At 39.3% G+C, this 18,388-nt stretch overlaps 2 protein-coding genes across 3 annotated transcripts in view; one reads left to right on the forward strand and one right to left on the reverse strand.

The window, feature by feature from the left end:
• Positions 1 to 3,136: 3,136 nt before the first annotated feature.
• Positions 3,137 to 6,641, reverse strand: zdhhc6 (zDHHC palmitoyltransferase 6). Its single transcript, XM_079214125.1, has 10 exons — positions 6,310 to 6,641; positions 6,035 to 6,126; positions 5,681 to 5,840; positions 5,403 to 5,561; positions 5,227 to 5,280; positions 4,863 to 5,030; positions 4,575 to 4,616; positions 4,204 to 4,349; positions 3,898 to 3,944; positions 3,137 to 3,803 (listed from the first exon to the last, which is right to left on the reverse strand). Exons 1-10 carry the CDS (start codon positions 6,574 to 6,576, stop codon positions 3,703 to 3,705), a joined length of 1,236 nt encoding a protein of 411 aa, XP_079070251.1. The 5' UTR covers positions 6,577 to 6,641; the 3' UTR covers positions 3,137 to 3,702.
• A 1,271-nt stretch (positions 6,642 to 7,912) lies between these two features.
• The window catches only part of vti1a (vesicle transport through interaction with t-SNAREs 1A), a 107,710-nt gene continuing 97,234 nt past the window's right edge, over positions 7,913 to 18,388 (forward strand). For both annotated transcript variants that reach the window (XM_079214439.1, XM_079214438.1), the window contains exons 1-3: positions 7,913 to 8,064; positions 12,530 to 12,588; positions 13,428 to 13,538. In XM_079214439.1, coding sequence (XP_079070565.1) covers positions 7,971 to 8,064; positions 12,530 to 12,588; positions 13,428 to 13,538 — 264 coding nt within the window. In that variant the 5' untranslated portion in view covers positions 7,913 to 7,970. The remainder of the gene's footprint in view (positions 8,065 to 12,529; positions 12,589 to 13,427; positions 13,539 to 18,388) is intronic.

The following is an 18,388-nucleotide window of genomic DNA, read 5'->3' on the forward strand; positions in this document are numbered from 1 at the left end:
ATAGCTACATCAATCTGGGATTCATTGTCACAGGGCCAAAGGAATAGCTACAATGTTGATATCTGCGCAGTGGGAAGTGGAGCTTGGGAACTTTGATTTGGCCTGTAAAGACATTTCTTGAGATAAAATACAGACTCTACTATTAAGAGGCCCGCACTCTAACCGTGCTTATTATGCTTGCATTACTATGAGCATTCTTGCAATGCATTCCTGCGGTGTCTCTGTGAGCCCTGTGTTGTGTTTAATTGATTTGTTGAGTTATGTGAACGGAATTATATAATAGCCTTTTCAATTGCTCTCTTATTAAGCACCTTCTGCTGATGTTGCAACTCATTCATTACACTGTAACGAGTCACCAAGGTCGCATTCCAGTGCTTTAAATCCGAGGCACTGGGTCAATACTTGTTGCCATGCTACAGAAACGAAGTAGCTTCCAACGTGTTATTAAAACTCAAAAGTAGTCACATGATGATTGAGTAAATAAAAGAACAACTGCTTGTTATCGTTCTCGTGCAGCAAACACGGAAACTGACCATAAACCTGACCACGCTATTGGTCAACACTGTCAGGCACTGACCAATCAGATATGAGCACTAACATACACAAGTATACAAGAGATCTGAGCAGAAAGTTGATCAATGCCACTACGACTTGTTCTTACCTAGCTAGCTTTGTGTTTTCATTGTAGCTTTGCAAAAACAGTTGACAGCTAGAGAAGTGAGTGTGTGTGTGTCGTCCAAAGTCGTAGCTAGCTAGCCACATAGTAGCTACTACCGTCACATTGCCTGCAGATAACGCATTAACAATCTTTTGCGGAGTGATCTTACGAGATGGACTTGACACGAAGATACGCTACTTATCATCAGGCCTCACCTGAGATAACGGTGCAGTCCGTGTTTCAGTTTGAAACAACATTTGGGTCGGCCCACTTTCTCACAGAGCAACTCCAATTCGTTTAGAAGTGACAACCACTCCGGTCAACTCAGCAGACACTGAAATGTCAGTGCACCTATATACTGACATTCACGATAAACACATTCAACCTATCCAGTTCGGGCGCGAGCGAGGGTTTTTACGAAGTTAGCGGAGAGATCCACGTGACACAACATCCGGTTTTCAAAATAAGATGTCGACAAACCGTATACTTGCATGACACAACATTCGGTTTTCAAAATAAGATGTCGACAAATCGTATACTTGCATGATGAAAATTAGATTAAATGAATTATATTCACATTAAGTATAAAACATGTGACCTTCAACTAGTGAGTTAAAGAGAAAATACAACTAAATTGTGCATGATGTGGATTTTTTTATTTATTTGAGGGTTAATGAAAAGATAATGAATGTAATTCAATCTGACTGACTGACTGATATGTATGTGCTCAAACACAAATCAAATATCTTCACATTACCAATTCAGATACAAGTAGTAAGTAAAAACTGAACAGATGTTATACCTTTCAAATAGATCATTTCTAAAAATGTAGGCAATAAAAAGATCATTTTCTCAAAAATTCCAAGCAATGACTAATTCACATGTGTAGGACATATGTGACTCCACCTATACTAAAATTCAAAAAGAAGTGTTTACTATACCAAGTAAGAGTTTATAAAAAATAAGTCATACTTTTGTATACTCAAAAAGCTTATTTTTCATGAACTCTTACTTGGTACAGTCAAAATAAATTGAATTCATTATCTTTCCATTAACCCTCAAATCAAAAAATGAATACACTTCATGCACAATTTAGTTGTATTTTCTCTTTAACTCACTAGTTGAAGGTCACGTGTTTCATACTTAATGTGAATATAAATAATTTAATCTAATTTCCATCATGCAAGTATACGGTTTGTCGACATCTTATTTTGAAACCCGGATGTTGTGTCACGTGGATCTTTCCGCTAACTTCGTAAAAACCCTCGCTCGCTCCCGATCTGGGTCGGTTGAATGTGTTTACCGTGAATGTCAGAATATAGGTGCACTGACATTTCAGTGTCTGCTGAGTTGACCGCAGTTGACAACCTTGCAATGTAGCGCGAGTTTACCTGTGTGGAAGTGTGCAGCTGAGCGAAAGCGATGTGGAGGACGGATGCATAATACAAATGCACCATAACACGTGAGCAGACGTGTGCAAACACCTACTGAATAAGTCCTTTTCTTGGTAAATCTTCAACGAGGAGCTGTCTCGTCCACTCCAGTCGAAATAACCGTAAACTCACCCACTAGCGAAAGTCGCTCGCACGTGAACTGGGTTGGTGTGTCACGTGATATTTTACCTGCACTCTGATTGGTTTAGGGAAACGATGGGACTTCTGGGACACGTAGTCATTTAACTGCGAACAGGAATACGTATTTTTGCTAAATATCTCCTGCAGCTCCCACAATAGTGTCTTTATTTGGTGTATTAGAAGTTGAGATGACATTTTTTCTTCGGTGTGCCAGCCTTCGTTACCTCTACAGCTCCGGCCAATTCCATTACGAGCAGATAAGGTCCAATCAAAAACACCCGTGCGGGCGTCCGTAGCCTTTCATAATTGATGTCAAAGAAGGTGCTAGACTCCTTCAGGCAGGTTGTATAAAAGCAACGCCTTCAGCTTCAGAGGAACTGCAAATTGAGGTCCTCGGGCTGTGTGTTAGACATGCATACTCGATGATTCATGTCATGCACGAGTCCCACCTCGTGGCCACTCCTCCTTTGCATACATATTGCAGTTGTCAACTTGAGACATCAGAAAGGCGCCAGAACATAAAAGCACAAAAGAGAAAACATGTAATCGAGTACAAGGAGTCGGTTAACTTTGAAACGCTTTCTGATTGCACCTCCACGTGGTTAGTGAAAGCTAAATAAGAGATCCCAACATATTTTAACATTTGCTTTGAATTATTTTGTATATAGTACAATGCTGAAGTAACACCCAGTTGCCAATCAGTGCAAACCTGAAAAATGAAGACCATGGAATGACATTAAAATTAGTAAAATAAATGCACAACCATCGTAGACTCGTGTGGAACACTAGCAATTAAATAAATGCCAAATTGCTGTTTTAAATTAAGCCTGAGGCCATTAAGAAATGAATATGCATTAAAACACGAGAATTTATAGTAATCACAAGGATAGAGGCAAACAACGACTCTTGCAGAAGATTTTTTTTAATTTTCAATTAATAGTTTGAGGCCAACAATTTTTACAAAAATAATAAAGAGAAATTAAGTGTTATCTCCATACTGTAGAAAGAGTTGCATGAAGAAGTCCCGGGGTTAGCTGGACAGAGGCATTGCATAATTAGCAAAAACAGACCACAACACAAGTAAAAACAACAGATTCAAGTAAAAAGTCATGTAATTACAATGAAGTCACATTAAAGCCTGGTGGCAATTCTTGGAAATTAAGACTCTGGCTGGGTTTAAATTTTAGTCAGAGGAGTCAAACTGAAGCCATGGGACCAGTCCAGCTGATGAACTCTGTAGTCCTCTTCAAGACTTTAATTGACAGCGAGGTGCTTGGTAAGACTTGGTGAACTATGTTGTCTTTAAAAAATTCAAGTTGGTATTGTGAGAGGTTTTAATCAAAATATGAAATTCTTGATGATGAGTCTGCAGCTTCAGGCATGACATCTTCAATGGATGTACGTTCATGAACACGGAGAGACACCCCTTTGTTCAGTTTCACTCCTCTGCTCTCCATAAAGCCAAGTATATTAATTTGCTTTCTTATCGCTGGTGCTATCGCTGGCAGCTGTGTCATAATGGCACTTCTCCACACATCGCCTTGGAAACCATCCCCTTACACGCTCTCCCTCTGAAAGCCAAAACAGAAAGAAAGGACCTGTTACACATTTTTTTTAGATGAATACAATATATATATATTTTTTTTTTTTCAAACCACATCTCACCTCTCATAGGCCCCTCATTCAAAACTTTGTCTCCATACATCCACCATCTAGAGAGAAAGAAAAAACATTAATTAGGAGAACTCTAATGGACAAACACAATGCGGGTCAATTACTCACGGATTCAAAATAAATCCTTAACTGGATGCCCAAACACCCAGACCTCCAACCCAGGGGCTTTCAAAGTCTGAGGGGACAAGTTTATTCCCCCCTTACTTTCACTCCATTCCTGCCACCCACTTTGAAAATCTCTTTTCTCGACAAACAACAATGATGATCAGAGTTTTTGTTCAGCCTGAATGAACTTACTTGGTGCCACGAGTGGCCAGGATGGTGTCCCCCTTGTTGAGGGGGATCCTGGGCTCCTCGGTGCAGGGGGTTCTGAAAAACGTCTGGAGACCTTTGCTCAGAGGGCAGCACGCTCCGTTATAGTCCTCCACTGCTTGGTACTGGACCTGCTGGCCGATGCAAACAAGAAATCTGGTTATTCTACTGCTCTGACCACAACCTGAATTCAGACGAGATACAGATGATCTTTTCACATTTATAAAATCTCACTAACTTTACTCTGAGGTCACACACATCCTAGCTGGCCCAGCCTGTAATCCTACTTGTGGGCCTGTGCTATGTCTAAATCAACACCACATTATTGTCACAAGACAGATCTGACAGGTACTTACACTTCTCACTCGTTTATCGGCTTTCTGCTTTAGTTGCTCAATCTGTTCAAAGAGGAACAAGACAATCAACATTCCTATTTTTTCGATAATGTATCTTTACATTTGTAACAGGAAAAGCATCAAGAGCAGGACTTACAATGCCAACTGCCTAAATTGCGAGTAAAAAATCTACAAATTAAAGATAACTTATCATTCAACATACAAAGAAGAACAGTATCAGAAAAATCTAAAACAGCTATGTGAATGCATTACCCAAAATTACCCGACTCAACAACAAACTTAACCTACAGTTAAGGTGTGCTGGTGACACTTGGGATGGACTGGCCATTCAATGCCATCACCCTTGGGCGTCCCTGACCATGTGAATACTTGCTTGAAGTTCAGCCAGCGGGTGCCGAGGTCGTAAGGGAAGGTGAAGTCCTCCCCTGTTTGGTAGTGCTGTATTCTGTCTTTGGCCTAGAGGAAGATACAGAGAATGATTGTGTATGTGTGTGTTAATGGGATTGTGTAGACGGGGTGGTTTCAAGTTTCTGTAATCAGCCCTCTATACTGGCGACAGATGATCCTGGAACACGTGGGAATTAGTCATAAAACTGACATTTATTTTATTGAAAGCATGTTGACAATGAAGTGTCAAAAGAGACATCCTGACCTTTTCCTCGATCCAAGACTCGATCGAGGTCTTATTTCGAAAGATGACTTTCATCTGAAAAGGACAGACTATTTCAATATAATAAATGGTTGGCTTTGAAGTGTAAATACTGAAACGACAAGGTTAAATATCCAACAGCTTATGAACATGTTGAAACCCCAATAAAAAAAACATACTTGTATGAAGAAAAGCATGCCAACGGCAATAGTGGTGCCCAGTGCCAAGCCTAAGGCAAAGAGCGTGGCAGCAAAGGCGGGCACACTGAACGGCATGAGGGGCTGAAATTGACGCACAGCGCTCATATCAATCTTGACAGTGCTCCACCCAAATGATATCTGCAGTGAGGAAAAAGAAAACAGCTTGACAGGTGTTAACAACCGTAGCTAATGATAAAAGCTGTGGTGGTAATAGGCCGCCAGAAAGCATGGTGTGGTGGGGTAGGGAAACAACTGACCCTCTCATATAGCTGCGTGTACATGGTCATAATGAAGATGATGGCAGCGTGTGAGCAGCCCAGTGGAGCCAGCAGCAAGAAGCTGGTGAAGTAGGCGTGGTTCTGGTGGCCGCAGCAGTTGTTAATCCAGGGGCAATGGTGGTCCATCTTCATCACGCACCTGGTAGAGGGGAGGCAGAGGAGGAATGTCAGGGGAATTGACTGGTTGTTTGGGAGATTAACATAATAGATTATGTGATGCGTCTTTGTGCAGCCAATGGAGTGCTGAACAGATATCTTACAGCACTACATGGGCAGAAATTCATGGACGAGCCACGTATATGCACAAGCCAGCTTGGTAATAAATGCAGCTACCTGTTACACTTGCGACAATGGTGGGACCTGGGGGCCTTGTATCCTTGGCAAACTCTGCAGTACTGTAGGTACTGGGTATCCTGTTGAGTCTCCTGTTTCGGGATAAAGAAATAAGCTACATTTCTGATGTGACATCTTTCCTATGATTGATGGTTTCACTCTATCTTTACATTGCAATTTTGCAGACATGGTTCCAACCTGTTCTTTATGATATCTACATGAACATACATTAATGACAAATGTCATAAGCCTTTATCCTTATTGAGAAGCCTTACTGGTTTCCAGCCAAGAGGAATGTATCCAGGTCCAACAAACATAGCATTGAAGTAGTTGTAGAGGATGAGGACTGTCCAGTTGAGAAGCATAATGAAGTTGATGCTACCTCCTGTAGTGTCTAGTGGCCAGTACCAAATAATAGAGTCCAGAATTGCCATTGTGGAGCATATAGTGATGACCGACAGGGCTATGATTGGACCCCAGTGGCACAATCTTCGAACCTCATGGAGGTTCTGAAATGTCACAAAGGTTGACAGGAAATTCATCTTTTAGCCACAAGGTAAGTTGTAGTACTTTTGGTTGTGTTCCTGAAATGTATTGACCAAACTTCAACGAGTTACGTTTTCCCCTCAGCTATTTTGCAAAGTCAGCGGTGCAGATGATGCACATATTTTTTCTCGTCTTCTGAGTACCCAGCAACTGGCCTGGTCTTGGGTCACTGGGGCTCTCCTTGTCCCATTGTTTCTTGCCCTGGCAAAGAGCAGCATCCTCTCCTGCCAATCTTCGGAGCACACTATCCTTGTGACAGACTGAAATTCCCCATCTAAGAGAAAGAGAGAGACATTTAAAAACACGAATGATCGATCGCTCTACCAATCTAACGTTATCTATCAAGTGAACAAGCTGGTTTTACATGAGTTTACATAGAGCTACACCAAGTTGGCAATGTATTAAGCACACACCTAAACTAACGCAGTCACATATAACAGCCCTGCTATCCGTCATACTTTCATGGAGTTTATAATGTTCAATATTCTATTATTAAGAGAGGTTTTGATTGAACATTTTGGAGACTGTACTGACGCTGTTGAACTGTACATATTTCAAATACGTACTCTGATCTCATCGACATAAACGAGAGGAAGAATGTATGCCATGTTTGTTTCTGACACTCATTTTTACTGGAATATTTTAATCGCAACGCTACGCTGACTGTAAGCACTTGATCGTCACTGTCATATTGCAATATTATCGATCAGAACCAACAATAACTTTAACTCGTAACTATCTCATTATACATGCATCATATGATACAGTGAAGCACCCAGGGGTGTAACTTCTTCATTAACTCACTAGGTGCACATCTATAGCGTTCGTTAGCTCGCTGGCTAGCTAGCTTGTTAGCCAGCTTGACAAGACTAACGACTGGATAACTACCGCAAGGCGCACCGTAGAAACACGGAGGACATTGCGTTTTAAAGATATAGCGAGTGTTTAGTGGGACACGTATATTCACATTTTGTGCGGAAGGAGAGAAAAACTGTCACTTTAAATTACCAACCTGGCACTTCCTTGGTTTTTTTCTTCAATTTCTTCTGTGTACAGAGAGGAACCTTTCTTATGGTGTCTCGGAAACTATTACCCGCAACCCCTTGTGGACGTTTTTTTTTAAAGCTCAGTAAATTATCACTGAACCATCAAATAATTCAAATACATTATCTGGGACAATTTAATCACGTTTGGCAAAATTAATTTACATTTTCTATTGACTAGCCGATTGATTTTTAGTGGCGGAAAAATTAAAATAAAGTAATGTTTCTTGCCGAGCCCGTTATACTGTGACACAAGGAAAGGACTCCATTCGGGAGTTGTTATTATTATCCTGAGCTAACGTCAACTGTCAACCAGAAAGACACCTGTTTTATACCTAAACCTCAAAATGTCTTCAGACTTTGAAGCCTACGAGCAGGACTTTGGAACCATAACAGCAGAAGTAACTAACAAAATTGGCAAAATCCCCAAACTAAGTGGAGGTAAGACAGTACAACTTAACAATATATTAGCTGGAAAGGCTGAGCTGGAGCTAGCTATAAATTAGCTGGCATTTCTCGGCTGAGAAGGTTAGCTAACGGTAGGTTGGAGTAGCCTACTGTACTTGTTATTACATCAATTTACCATATTGTCTTCGTGTAAAAAGATGTATCGCACTATGGTGAAACGCTTATGTAAAACGGTGCATCACGTGTTGCTGGTTGTCTCAATGGCTTGGCATGTCTTTAATGGATTTAGTCAATATATAAAGGTGCAACTCTAGGCTTAGTGGCAAATACAATCTTATGTTTCCGGTAGTTGACGTATGAATGCATTGCTTGCTTAGTAGTGCTACAGTGGTTGTTGCTACCTCCTGTAGTGTCAGCAACATTTGTTCACTTGTATTCTAGTCAGTAAATGGTATTTAAATATACAAATGAATGAATATACAATATATACAAATGAATGAATAGGAAGTTAATTGTCACTGGTGAGTCAGTGATGTCATGTGGTGCACCCAATTTCGATGATGAACACAGTGCTTCTTTTTAATGAATGAACATTACTGGGAAACTGAGTTTTCGAATCACCAGGACACCACAGCATCTTCCTTTTATTCTTTCATAATTAAATTGACATTCATGACAACATTATCAAACATTTGGGACTGAGTGCTGTCCTTCATCTTATAAAAAGAGCTCAGACGTGTGTTTGGATGTCCGACTTTTGTGTAGGTAACATGTTGTTTCTGTGGTTTAACACTCCAGAGACATGTGGGTCAGGTGAACTGGTCCCGATAAATTGTTAATAAGGGGATCGAGTCTGTCCATGTGTTATTTTTGCAATGGCCCTCCTCTGCCGAATAGATGAAAGAATAAGTTACTTAGACTGTGTGCGTGCCTAAAAATTAGATAGAAGGTGGATGGATGAATTGCATTATTAAACACTCTGTCAGCCAAATGACCATTCAAGTGTTCAAATAGGAGTCAAGTCAAAATTAGTTGCTTCCTTTCTGCTGTATTTACTTGAATAGAAGATTTTTTTTCTTGTATTCTCCGCATGGATTACACAAATGCAGCCATTTAGGTCCTGTAGTCACATGGCTGGTCCTGATGCAGGCTCAGAAACGGCATGTTCACACTGAAACATTATTTTTCTTACTGGCTGTCTCAAATATTTCAGATGGTATATTACTTGCGTTATTGACAAATACATGTTCATTACTAATGCAACTCATATCTTGTGTAGTAGCTTTTATTGACAATGTTTTGTTACACAGTAGATTAAGACAAATAATAGAATATTACATACAGCACAGGTCAACAAGCTGTGTTGTACCACACAGAATGTTTTCTTTCATTATATAGTTTATTTCTTTTCATCTATCAAAAACATATTTATATTTAGGTCACAAATGCTAATCATAGAGTGTTACACAAGCCAATGCACCTGTTATTTATGCAGCCTGTTATATTTAAAAACGGTGCTCCTATTGTACTGAAACTTTCAAATTGATTAGCTTCCATTGTTAGACAAGTATCATGCTGCCGTGGCATATTTTTACCCAGACACTATATTCTGGCATTCAAACATCTTACTCTATTTTTCTCCTGCTACATCTATGGGTCCATTAAAACGTACATTATCTCCAAGCAACCATTGTGCCAGTGTGAAGACCTGTCCCTATTTACACAGATAAAATACTGCGTTTGCACTGCATTATGAAAATAGTAATAAAGTTTGCAATTTTGAAAATATGTAAAAAATAAAAAGAGGAAGAGAGCCTTTCTGCGCTTCCTAATCTAACAGCCAGTTTTTGCAGTGTAAAATACACACTACAGCTGATCTTATTTCAAAAACATGCACAGCCAAAACGATATGATAATTATCAAGCAGACTAGATATTATATAATGAACTACTCTAAATGTATGCAGTGACCCTGGCTCCATTGTATTGTACACAACTGACTACTGCATGTAGGTTGTTTTCAGTTTTGACTGCTAAAAACTCCAATCCAACCCCTACTTGGAACAGTTATCTCAGACTTGCTCATTGGTTTTTCAAAGGGCCATGCCTCTCACAAAACCTCGCCCCAACTGAATATTTCTGGTTTGGAATTGGCATCTTTGAAGATTCATGGCAGCCCATTCCACAGTGTAATTCCACATTGCGTCCTCCCGCCATCTGTTGACTGTGTCAGGGTAAGCCCATATGAATATGCACAAAGCCAGGAAACGCATTAGAACCATAAGTAGTTGTTCAATGTCTTCTGCCACTAACAGAATAGTTTACAGTTTAATTTCAATTCCCTTCCGTCTCATTACGGGGTTTCTTCTTTCCTTTCTTAAGTCCCTGTGGCTCTTCTTCCTGAAGTGGCTGAATTTTTTCCGTGGTTTGACAGCCCTCCATTTAATACATTAATATAACTCCAGACAAAGGGCTTTTGTCATTGCTGTTGTTGTATCTCTCTATTTCACATGTGCACAATTGCTGATAATGGGCAGGGCGTGTGGAAAGAATGCCCTTGACTGTCTTAATTTCTGTAACAATCAAATACGCGTATGTTTATATATTTATTTGTTGCCATCCCCCAAAAACTAAGGTTCAAGGACTATTTGAATAAGAATACAATGAATGTTAGGCCTTGTTCCATGAAACATGAATGTCATTTTTTCACCTTTTGAGTGTTTATGGAATAAGATTGCCTGTCAATCATTAGAACTCAAATGGAATATAACAATATATATATATATATTATATATATATATATTTTTTTTTGCCAAGCCCTACTACTCCTTTGTTTGCCTTACTTCTGTGTACAAAACTTCTCATCTGTAAATATCCATATATATTTCACATCTCTCCAGAGTTTGAAGAGAGCAAGAGAGCTCCTTCTCACCTTTCAGCCTCTGGCTGTTTACTGTGTAGGTTGTGAGGTGGACACAGGTTTTAAAAATGAATTTGAGGACTGGCAAAAGTTGATGTTGGCCCATGGTGACTGAAATGAAAATTCTGACTTAGATTTTTTTTCACGATATTGCAGTCCAACAGCTAATAGCCTTGTGTTCTGCTCTAAATAAGTGTAGACAACATATCTGAACTGGAGTTCATTCAAAATAAATACTTGAATAGAATATTGCAATAAGCCTAAGAAGGTTTTCACAATAAAGTAAATAAAGTGACACAATAAAGTACACTTGAATCACACAATATACAGAATACATATGATCTTTTTTGTGTGTGCTTTCGATGGACACTATTCTGATGAGCTGCTCACAGCTGGATCAAGTATTACATATTATCTTTATCTTTGCAAGCTTTCACTAACAGTGACCTTCCAATGTTGCAGTTTGACTGACATCCATTGTTATATGTATTTCATAAATTGCTGTGTTTTTAATTAATTTTTTTAACCAAACCAGTTTAAAATGCTGTGTGTGTGTGTATATATATATATATATATATATATATATATATATATATATATATATATATATATATATATATATATATATATATATATATATATATATATATATACATACATACATACATACATACATACATACATACATACATTTCTATATAGTATGAATTTGGGACACGACGGTCATAATTTATTGGTCACGGAGCCATTGCTTCAAAATGTCTGCTGTGAAAAATGACTATCCATATGATTCAAAGCAAGCAATTTCCAACATTTGAATGTTTGTTACCTTAACATTTTGTCTTTATATTTGGCTTTAACAATGACTTGGTAATTAATCTGACAACCCAAAATGTAGTTATTCAAACATTTATCTTTTATTTTAGCAATTTTCTCTTCTTTTCTCTCTCTCTCTTGATTAAGATATGTTTTGTGAATGATGCTTGTTTCACACATTTAATGATGCTTGATCGCTGAACTACCGGACCAGACTTCTACATTTCATGTGGGTTCACTCTCGTGGCAAAGCTCTAATTTCAGAACAAAGACCAGTTCTTATATTTGCAGAAATTTAAGTGGTAGTGTTGCTGCCTTAAATAACGATAGGATGCACTGTGGTTTACGTGCTTCTTTGGAACTCTTGCAAGTCGTAATGAGTTTCAATGGGTAATGTGTAAGAGCATCCACGGGGTGAGGTGCAGAACGGTGCGTTAGTCATTCTAAGGGGGACTCATACTTCTGGCAAGTGAGCAAAGCTGACACCTCCCTTCCCTTTGAGTTGGCACGAGGTGTCTCACTGCTCCTCAACAGAAACCAACAAAGGCCTCAGACGCCAATAACTAAGAGACATCAAATGTTGGCTCGTCGTGTGGAGAGAATGTGTAAATATATCTTCAAATGTGTCCTCGTGTGTTGTTTTCTCCCAGTCTTTCTTTCCCTCTCCCCCTCTCTTCCCCCATTGCGGGGGAGTTAGGTTGTTGTCATGAAGCGCTGTTCTTCTGTCGGCTGATCAATATGTTGCTGTTTTTTTCTCTTTCAGAGGAGAAGACACAGCTGGTTCTAAATGTCGACAAACAGCTTGAAGAAGTCAGAGAGTTGGTATGTCTTTGATCAGTAATTTTCTCCTCTTCCCATTTCCTAAATAATGAATTTGTGGAAAGAGGGAGGGCACCATTTTCACTGGCACCAGACAACAGCACCTGTATTATCCTGGTGACATGACATGCAGACACACACACACAGATACACACTTCTCATGCCGGAAAGGAGGCTTCCTCCTCACATGATTACTTTCCAGTAATCTGCTTTTAAGTGACACCCCTATGACACATTTCAAGCCATTATCTTGAGGTGGGAGTCTTCATGTTGCTGTTTAAAAATGAGCAAAGTCACCTGACAGAGACAAATTGTTGTTGCAGTTGTCTTGTTATGTCACAGTGATTAGTTTCCGCCACAGAGAGACCTGTCTAGCCATACATCAAATGTACTTTTACTTCATTCCCTGTGACATTGTTGGGCCTGTGCATGTCGCCGCAATGAAGGGGCGCTCGTATTTGATTTGTGTATCTATTTACGGAACAGCCTTCCTCCTTCGCAACTTTTATCACAGCTGAGTGACGTGAGCGGGAGGCATTTTCCTGTTACAATCAACATGGAACATAATAAAGTTAATGCCGCTGAAGTTACTCATTTCAGAAAGTTTAAGATTTGTCACAATTCCTATCTTTAGCAGATCTTTGTCATAAACTGCAAAGGCTAACCTTTTTGTGAGATTTAGAAAAGCAACATTAACCAAAAATGTATTGATGGTAAGATAATGGCCATTAGAGGATAGGAAGGCTCTAGACCTGTTAATTTTGTGATATGTTATATTCCAAGTTGTTTTCTTTACATGTGAATTTTCATGTTAAATGAACTGAATTAACTTCTGGTTTCAGCTGGAGCAGATGGACCTGGAGGTGCGGGAGATCCCCATCCAGAGCCGAGCCATGTTCAACGGCAGACTGAAGAGCTACAAGCAGGAGATAGAGAAGCTCGAGAAAGACTTTGTAAGTACTTTAACACCTTCTTAATTATTTCTTAATGGTTACTTGAATATTACAAATGAAAAAGCACATCATCAGCATTTACAAAATTCTCTTTTAAAGTGTGGCTTTTTAAAATGTGCATCTGTATGGCAACATACTTTTTATGTATAAGACATACTGCAGTTATAAGTCACCTTTTCAAATCCCTTGTGGTTTACATGCACATCCAATGTTTGCTCACTCAGCCAAACTCCCTCCCTCTCTCTCTCTCTCTCTCTCTCTCTCTCTCTCTCTCTCTCTCTCACACACACAAACAGTCCTATGCTGAAGCTCAGTGGTGCATCCACCGAGGTTAATTCAGAGTTTGTATTTGAACTGGCAAGTGATGCCTATTGAGAACAGGTTGTGTGTCTGGGTTGTTGCTGCAGAATTTGGCCTTGTTTACTAATTCATAAATCACTGTGTGTCTTGACTTGATCTCCAGCCTCTGTCAACATGTAATAAATAGCCCAGTCTTGTAGGTGCATTGCTTTTAGTTCAACATTGCTCAAGGCATTTCACTTAATCAATAATGTTATGGAAATGAGTAATTATTGAATATAATTCCAAAGCTTCCTGGTATTTGTTATATTTTTTGTAGCTCTTCCTATTATCCTCAGTTGCAAAAGTATTGTTAGTTTATTGTTTGTGTTTACCTTCAAAAATATGTATCTTTATTTTTTTCTGTTATTGTTTTCTGTTCAGTTTTGTTTTGCTCACAACAGGATAATAAACTCGTAGTGTAAATGCAACCGACCTTGAGCTCGAGAGCCGACGAGAACTTCCACGAATCAAATTTGATGTAAAAAAGATCATCAACCTCAGAATGGGCTGGATAAATAAATACTGAAGGCGGATTTTTGTAGAGTTGCAGTGTTCCAATTAAGTTCTGTTACTTTTTTTTTTTTTGGGAAAGAAAAAACTTTTCTGAAAACCTTTAAAGGAATTGGAGGTGTAGCTTTCAACTCAAAGGAGAACTTGATTAGAGTATTTATTGTTGGGTCGCTAATGTTTGAGGGAAAGGATTTCAGGAAATAATAGTTCAAAACTTGTCTTGCTTGTGTAAAATATTTTTGTGTGACAAGATTGAATGAAAATTGTGAAAATCACATCTAAACTATTTTGTATGTTATCAAAAACAATTATGACATAATTCTCCTGTGTGGACTGGCCACTGACAAACAAAAACAATCTTAATTAGAACCTGCTCATTTTTCACCCTAACCATTATCAAACACCTGCTTGCCACCCTCTATCATCCATCACAACATAAAACATATAATATAAACAAATATATAACATTTCCCCGAAATCCATCACTGTTCATTGCAGAACAAACAAGTAAACATGCATAAAGAATCCATTTGGATGGTGATATCTCGTGCTAGTGATCTGTGAGAACACCACAGAGATGTGCTAACTGAGATCACAGGAGGAGATCTCTGTGCCAAGGCAGTTTACTTTTCTCGCCACGGGCATTTAATTGGCTGACGATTAATCTTTAACTTTTCTTCTTCCCACACTTACCATGCTTAATCATCAAGCAGTTGACGCCCGCTGTGGCTGATATTGGTGCAAATTTTCCCATTACTTGCATTTGTATGCCTGTCTTAGGCTCTCACGTGGGGACATTCGTTTTCTTTAACCAAGGAAGTAAGAATTTCCTCCATCCACTTTCTAAAACAAAATGTGTAAATTCCTACTTCTTCACTTCATACTTTGTCAAAGCCCAAGATGCTGAAATACAAGCAGAAGGTAGCAGTTAGTCCTAGTGGATAAAGAATAAAAGACTATTGCTCTGCTTGTAACTGTGACTCCCCAGTATAACAGCGTCATCTTCACTTTTACACCTCTGTGTGTGTAGTGTGGTCAGATCAGTGTGCATTTAAACCAGGATCACCCACCTCACACGGTAACATCTAGTATTTCTGCTCTCCCATAAATCTGATGCAAGTGTTCAGAGGGCGAGAACTTCAGCCCCCTCAGATGTGCCTCAGATGTGCCAAATGCTATAGCCGAGCTCAGCCTCTCACTTCCTGCAGGCCTAGGGAGGACATGACACTCGGCTCGAAAGGCGTCTAGTGGAAAAAAGGCAATCTCCTTTCTTTTTAATGTAAAAAGCTCCGGCTTTGTTGTGCTTTCCGTGGATATCAAGGCCTTTCCACTCCCTCACTACCCAATCTCCCCCCAACCCTACCCCCTGCTGGTCTCCCACGGGTGTCTCCCCCCTTAACCTGCTCTCTCATCCTCCCATTCACCCGTGGTTTGAAGTCTTCCTACCACCGGTGTGCCAGCTTGAGACCTCATTCCTGCTCCTTTCCAGACAGGGCCAGAGTCGACCCCAGTAACCCAGCCATTTCATCCAGGAAGACAACTTATCAAACGGGCATCCCAAAGGTGTATATATGAGCTGTAGCTTTGTTGGCTTGGTTGACAGCTTCATTGCGATAATAGAGGGGACAGTGGGGGTCTTAAAGGTGCTGGGTCGTGACAAACGGGGAATGCAGCACCTAAAGGGGATGCCAGCCTGACCCGAAAAGAAAAAAAACTAAGTAAGAGTGTGGAAAAAAAAAACATTGAGAACAATGAAAATCCTATTTGATGGAGTCGGCTTGTTCTGGTCAGGGGAAGCAGGATGACATGGCTCTTAGCAGTGGCTTTGATCAGGGAAAGAAGAGGTAAGCTTAATTTAATGAAATCTATCGGGTAAACAGAGCCACCATCCTCAAAGGGCCGCACTTGGTCCATCACAGTGGGGAAGGTGGGGGGTCTACAGACGTCTGCTGTGTCTCACAAAACACAATCCACTTTTGAGGATGTGACTCAAATGATGTACCGTGCTAATTGTAAATGTGTGACGCCTCTGACATGGGCAGCCATAAGCTGTCATAAAGCAACATTGGCTCAGAGATTTAGAGGTACTTTTGTCAGCCCTGGAAACTGTTGTCAGGACGCATTTCTTTTTTTTATATCAAAGCCCTTCCTTTTCTGCCATTTTCAAAGGTGTCCCATGTTGTTTTGTGAGGTCTTGGCTTGAATATGTTTAATATATAGTAACACATTTTTGTCTAGCACAGATTTCAGTGAACCTACAGTTAACAGTTTGTCTTAATGGATTTTAAATGTCATGAGATCATCGATAAAGCAGGATTAAAAGAACTGTGTCCAACCTTTTCGCTTGTGAAGTTCACAAATATAGAAGGTGCATCTCTATATTCACTCCACATTAGTTACAAGCAAAGCTACAAGTCGTAGCACTCTTAAATACTTCTTAAAGTTAATCCATTATATCAATAGTCATTTTTTTAATACTTATTTTCCGTGCAGGTTTTTTAAAGGGTCTCTTTTGAATTGTTTGACTTTTTTACTGTGAGGCATCAGCATACCTCCCACTTGTGCTAGCTGCCGTGGTTGTTAATCTCTTTTTGCAGCAGATGGCGGTATTGCTCTAAGAATGTTCTTCTACTGAAGGTACAAGAGGACAATATTGGCCACATTTCCCAATTACTTTGCCTTTCTGATGTATGAGTGGCCTTGCTATGATAAATCCTTCCACTTATTACTATGCCTGACCTCATCCTTTATGCTTTGTAAAGGAGATTGAAAATAATGTTTCCAGAAATGTCCTTGTCGTGAAAGCCCATCTAATACAAAGTGCATTATAGGAGTTTAACTTTATATATTTTCTTTAGTTTGTCTATGGCCAGTCAAGCTCTGAAAGTTAATTATGTAAGCACAATTTGAATAAAATAGTATCTCCTTGTAGCAAAGTGGAATGTCTTTTACTAGTATATTATGTTGTAAACATTTCATACTGTAACTCTCCCATTTCCTCTCCCAATTAATCTTTCTGACTTTCTACGCGTTGTTGCTAATATCTCCCCTCCCTCAGTTGTGTTTAAGGTGGTGAGTTAATTGTTGTCTTTATTTAGTTTTCAATAGCAAAAACACTTATGGTCCAAATGTTCAAGGCTTTGTGTTCAAGGATCCTTGACTCTGATCAAGGTTAATTGGTAGTCATTAAATATCAAGCTCTGACACTTCACATTGTTCTGTCATTAAGTGGATATGGGTGTCAGTGATGGTCAAGGCAGTTTTGTTAATGCAATGAAAGTCAATATGTTGCTGTGGGTAATTCTTTAGAGCAAATAATTTAGTTGGATCAACCTCAATTCTGGCTGAATAGAAGGCTATTGTTGATTAGTCATAATATACTGTATCGTACTCCATCAAGTATCACTAATGTGTCATTCATTATCAAACATCTTTTGAAATGCATATCACTACCCAGTATTAATGAGGTATGCAAGTTATTGCAATATGGGAAAAATATGATGCGGCCAACTTTCTGGCACCAGCATTACAGTACTCTTTTTATATAAGTAAGGGTTGAAATCACAATGGAATGATTTTCTCCTTTCCTTTCCGAGCTTCATTTATTCCATTATGGATATTGAAATAGTTGATGTTTGTGTTTTCTAATATTGAATCATTTAGCCAACTGCCACAAGGATACAACTATCCCTTCCAAATGTCTGATTGTCTTTTTGGGCTATTGTTTTGAGTCACGGTCAAGTGTGATGTCTGGACCGTCCTTTCCTTTTATTAAAAACCTTTCGATGGAATGCCTCCTAATGTCTGCCCAGGGGGATAATTAATGCATTTCCAAAGAGTCAGCCAACCTTGGATTATTGAACAGTTTATTTGCCAGGTACACAGAGGTGAATGGAAAGAAAAGGCTGTTTTCTGTGCACCTGGATATATGCTTTTCATAGTGACCTTCTCGAGATGATTTAGCTTTCAATTGGCACAAACATTGAGCGCTGCATTTA

This window comes from Taurulus bubalis (assembly GCF_910589615.1).
Source record: "Taurulus bubalis genome assembly, chromosome: 2".
NCBI classification, from domain to species: Eukaryota; Metazoa; Chordata; class Actinopteri; order Perciformes; family Cottidae; genus Taurulus; species Taurulus bubalis.